General features: G+C 36.4%; 1 protein-coding gene across 2 annotated transcripts in view; it reads left to right on the forward strand.

Moving 5' to 3' along the window:
- Positions 1 to 4,704, forward strand: part of KLRB1 (killer cell lectin like receptor B1) — a 32,404-nt gene that overhangs the window by 2,903 nt on the left and 24,797 nt on the right. The window contains exons 2-5 of one of the 2 annotated variants that reach the window (XM_006141586.3): positions 790 to 888; positions 1,929 to 2,003; positions 3,370 to 3,524; positions 3,893 to 4,002. In XM_006141586.3, the coding sequence (XP_006141648.2) occupies positions 790 to 888; positions 1,929 to 2,003; positions 3,370 to 3,524; positions 3,893 to 4,002 (439 nt within the window). The remainder of the gene's footprint in view (positions 1 to 789; positions 889 to 1,928; positions 2,004 to 3,369; positions 3,525 to 3,892; positions 4,003 to 4,704) is intronic. The other variant, XM_027776632.1, reaches the window with a different exon arrangement.

Raw genomic sequence — 4,704 nt, forward strand, 5'->3', positions numbered from 1 at the left:
CTGGTCCCAAATCCATGTTTTTAAGGACATCTAAAAGTGAAATACATTGATAAAGTGATTTCTTTATAATCACATGCCTTTCATTGATATAATCCCAACTTCTGATGAATGTGATAGCCACATTATATATAGTAGTCATTAATATGATTACAGAGAAAAGCAAAGAAAATCTGCTGTTTTATTTAACCTTCACAATGTTGAAGATACAAATGCATGTTATGTTATGCTAGTTTTAAACACCAAAAATAATATGCAAACTCCTGAAACATTTTTCCTTAAATGTCAGACATTGGACTCAAGTTGGAGATGATTGCTCTAAACAATAGCAAAGCAGAGGCTCCTACGTCCAAGAAAAGAATGGCTGAATATCGCCAGCACCTAATGTTGTGACTGGCACAAAATAAAGCTTGAAAGACATATCTTGAAAAAATGAAGGTCTTCCTTCTTAGAGGAAATGCTTTGACTTCTTTCTACAATAGAGCATGAACTTTTCTATTATATAGCACTTGGCCATTTTCAAAACATCTTCACACCTGTCTCGTTTGCTTGTCTTACCTCTCCTTTGTACAAGACTTGCATAAGTACTGGTATTTCATCAAAGAGCTCACTCTCACCTGGACTGAGACTCCATCTTGTGGGATTCTACATTCAAGGAGACTAAAAACGGTTCTCTCCTGCCCTGGCTCCCAGTTTGAATCTAATTGTCCATCTGTTATCCAAACTACTTTTGAATTTGTTACCAAATGTACTCAGATGAGTTAACTGAGTATAATTTTTTTAACTTCTCAGATGTCTGTCAGGGTCCGACTTGGCACCCATTTGCTCTGAAACTTGGCTGTGCTGGGATTATTTTTCTTGTCTTGTGTGTGATTGGGCTGAGCGTTTCAGGTAAGTGAGGCTGGGCTATTTGTTTCAGAATATTTGCTCTACTTCCATTATAAATATCAGAGCATTTAAACAATATTTATCAGGTTGTATTTATTATTATTATTCTTTAATCTGACCAGAGACTGACATGGAGAAAGAGAGAGAGAAAGTGAAAAAGCAAACAGCCAGGGTTGGCCATGTGGGAATTCAGTGCCTCAACCACCACACCCCCTGTTGGCTCCAATATTAGAGCATCTTTACATAATTCCACCACCCCAGACTTAGTGAAAGACAAATGAGATAAAGTTAGAAAACAGTGCTTCAATTTGGAAACTTCAACCTGTCTCATTTCTCTTCCTAATTACGCTGAGAGTTATCCCGGGGATTACATGTGTGTGCCATAAATATAAAACAGATGGCAGTTGTGACTAAAAGGTAACAATAACAATGAATTAAAATATCCAATTATTTTCAGTTTATTAAGTACCTACACAATTCTAAAATGTAATAGACAGTCTCTCCCTAAGCATAGGCATAATTATAATCATTCTGAAGATGAGAAAGTTCAGACAAATGTGTAAGCAATTTAACAGTGAAGTAACACCTTTTTAAAAAATTATTTTATTTACTCATTTATTCATTTGTATTTATTTTAAGTTGATCAGAGAGGTACAGAGTGAGACAGAGAGAGAGAGAGAGAGAGAGAGAAAGCAAGCCACCGGGTCCAGGACGTGAACTGCAATTGGCCATGTGGGAGTCCAGCGCCCTTAACCACCATACCACCTGCCGGGCCCTAAGTAACACCTTTAAATGGACTTATCTAGCAGACAATAAGTAGCCTGACATAAGTGTGAGTCCATTTGCCATGTGTTTTTCATGTTGGTTTATGTTTCTGTCTTCAAACTAGACCTTTCCTACCACATTGCAATTGCCTTTACCTTATGTCTGTATTCAAGTTTATCGAGATGGAGCTGGTTTCCTGAAGTGAGAAATGTAACATATCCATTCTATGATACATGTCAACATTTAATCCTTTTCATGATTTTCTCCTTATTTATTAGTGATACCCTTAATTAAAAAATCATCAATAGAAAATTGCAGTGTGATTATTCAAGAGAACAGAAATAAAACAACAGGTAATTTTTTGAATTTCCTAAGAATAGTAGCTATTATTGATAGATATCATGCATTATCTTAGTTAAGGCCCACAATAATCTCTACAATAGGATACCCTTATCACCCAATTTTGTATTTGAGGACAATGAGATATAAGACAGTCAGACAACCTGCTAAGGATTATACAGATAGTCAAAGGTGACACCAGGAATTCTACGTAGGTGGTCTGACTTCAGAGCCTGAGATCTTAGCCACAAGAGCATGCTGCCTCATAAGACTATTCAAACAGTAATAGCCAAACATCAAGGTAAACATTAAAACGTGCATTTAAGTGAAATATCAGTATGATTTTAGTGAAATGTCAGAGAAGTTTAATTCGAATTTAATGAACAGAATTCAAAACATTGTATTTATTCAACATTAATCTTGTTCCAGTGTGCATTAAGAATTGTCTGTGTTCATAAAGGAAACTTTTGTTGAGTGACTGTAGCAGAATGTGACCAGTGTGCACATTCTTAGACTACAGAAAAAAATTTTTTTTTCAGTTTCCCTAGGAAAACACACAGGGTCTGGGTCTAGAACTGTGCTGTTGGTCATGTGAAATCCAGTCACTTTTACTACACACCACTGGGTAGCTCCAGAACTTTTTATAAAGAAATATTTATTTAATTGTATTTATCATTATCATTATCATTATTCTACAGAGTATGTGCACTCACCAGAGACAGACAGAGAGAAGATGAGAAAGCAAACCATCAGGTGTAGGACTCGAACCACCGTCAGTTATGTGGGAGTCCAACACCTCGACCTGCTGGGCCCTAGCCACAGAAATTTTAATAAATCTGGAAATCGTTTTGGCGAAGGTTATGCAATAGATCACTTTAATTAGGTAAATATATCATTTGGCAGTTAGAATTTTGTTAGTTTTTTTTCTTCCATGGCATTTCACATTAATTTAAGAAAGTATTATTTGCTTTGCTTTTTGCGTGATTTATATGAGTTTGATATCATTGTCCATGAAATAGAATAAGTACTGGTGATGAATTATAGGCAACAGAAATAATCCTGACTCTGTCAACATCTTATTGAGTAGACCTGAACAAGTTGCTCTGTTTCTCGTCTTACTATGTATGATGTAACAGTTTAAATTATTTTAATGGTATTTTCCTATTATCACATTTCATCATTGCATTTATGCTTAATATAAATGACCACTAATTCTTGATATCAGAATAAACAGTGTCTAAAAAAACCTCACAATTATGAAAAATCCATTGTCCTCACAGTGATAGGGACTTCTGAGCATTTAGGGCTTATGTGTGCGATTCGTTGTGCTGTGGCAGGGACAGGTTAAAATAACACACTGCTTTCTGTTTCTTACTTTAGAGAAACCGAGTCAGTTCAAGTGCCCAATGAATTGGCAACAAGTCCGAGAGAAATGCTTAATTTTTGAGACAAATGTCAGCTCTTGGAATAATAGTCGAACTGACTGTTCCAGAAAAGATTCCACTTTGCTGCTTATTCAAGATCAGGAAGAACTGGTATATCATTAAATAAAATGCTGTATTAGATGGTAATACTTTCTTTAAACTATAGCAAGATCTCTGGGCATTAGCCCAAGGATTTTATGCAATATAAGTAGAGGTTCTGACTTCAAGAATCTTGCAATCTGAGAAACTAAGCAGACTTACAAACAAATAATTGAATATTTGGTGATGAATACATTAATATAAATATAAATATATAGAAGAAAGTATCACAAAAAAAAGAATAGTTAACTCTGATAAGGGGTTAGGAAAACCTCATAAGCAGAACGATGCTTGAGCTAGGTTTTAGGGAATGAACAGATGAATACAAACCATCATTAAGTAAACAGAATATTCAGTCATTTCTTCTATTCCATTTATAGAAACTCATACAGAACAAGATAAGTGACGTGGGAATTCTATATTGGATTGGATTACGTTTTACAGAGAAGAACTGGAAGTGGATAAATGACTCTTTTTTACATTCTAATACGTGAGTATTGGATTAACTAATTTTAACATTCAATTCACCTCTGGTGACATTCCCAGGTAGTAACATTGTTATTGAAAATTGAGCTTTATAGTTTCAACTTGGTTGAGAAATTCTCACAGAGTTCAAAACAGTTAAAAATGGATGATTAAAGGGATGAGCAGATGGCACAGTGGCTACGTCACAGGACTGCCACCTGGCCAACCATGGTTCAAGTCCTGGACCTGGCAGCTTCAAACTCATGCCTGGGATGTGTGCACACATGCCCAAAATCCCAAAAGGAGAATGGAGGAGAAGGGACTGCAGTGTGGCCATCCCCCTTGGGAGGGAGGGTGATTTCTCACTTTCCATCTCTCTATGTCTTTGTCTCTCCAGCAAGCATACATTCCCTATAACAAAAATCTCTCTCTAAAAAAAATAAAAGAATAATTTTCAAGTTGGCTGAGAAGTTCCATGTATAAAAATACATCAGCCATATATACTAGATAAATATGTATATACATATATAGCCATCAGGAAGGTCATGATGCGTTTTTCTATGCAGAAATGCATCATGAATTTCCAGATACCCCTATATACATATACGTGTGTGTGTGTGTGTTGCGTGGGTGTCAGCAGCATGGGTGTGTGTGTGTGTGTGTTGCGTGGGTGTCTGCAGTGTGGGTGTCAGCGTGGGTGTGTGGGTGGGGGGGGTGCGGGGTGGGT

This window comes from Tupaia chinensis, unplaced genomic scaffold (assembly GCF_000334495.1).
Source record: "Tupaia chinensis unplaced genomic scaffold, TupChi_1.0 Scaffold000058_1, whole genome shotgun sequence".
Taxonomy (NCBI): domain Eukaryota; kingdom Metazoa; phylum Chordata; class Mammalia; order Scandentia; family Tupaiidae; genus Tupaia; species Tupaia belangeri.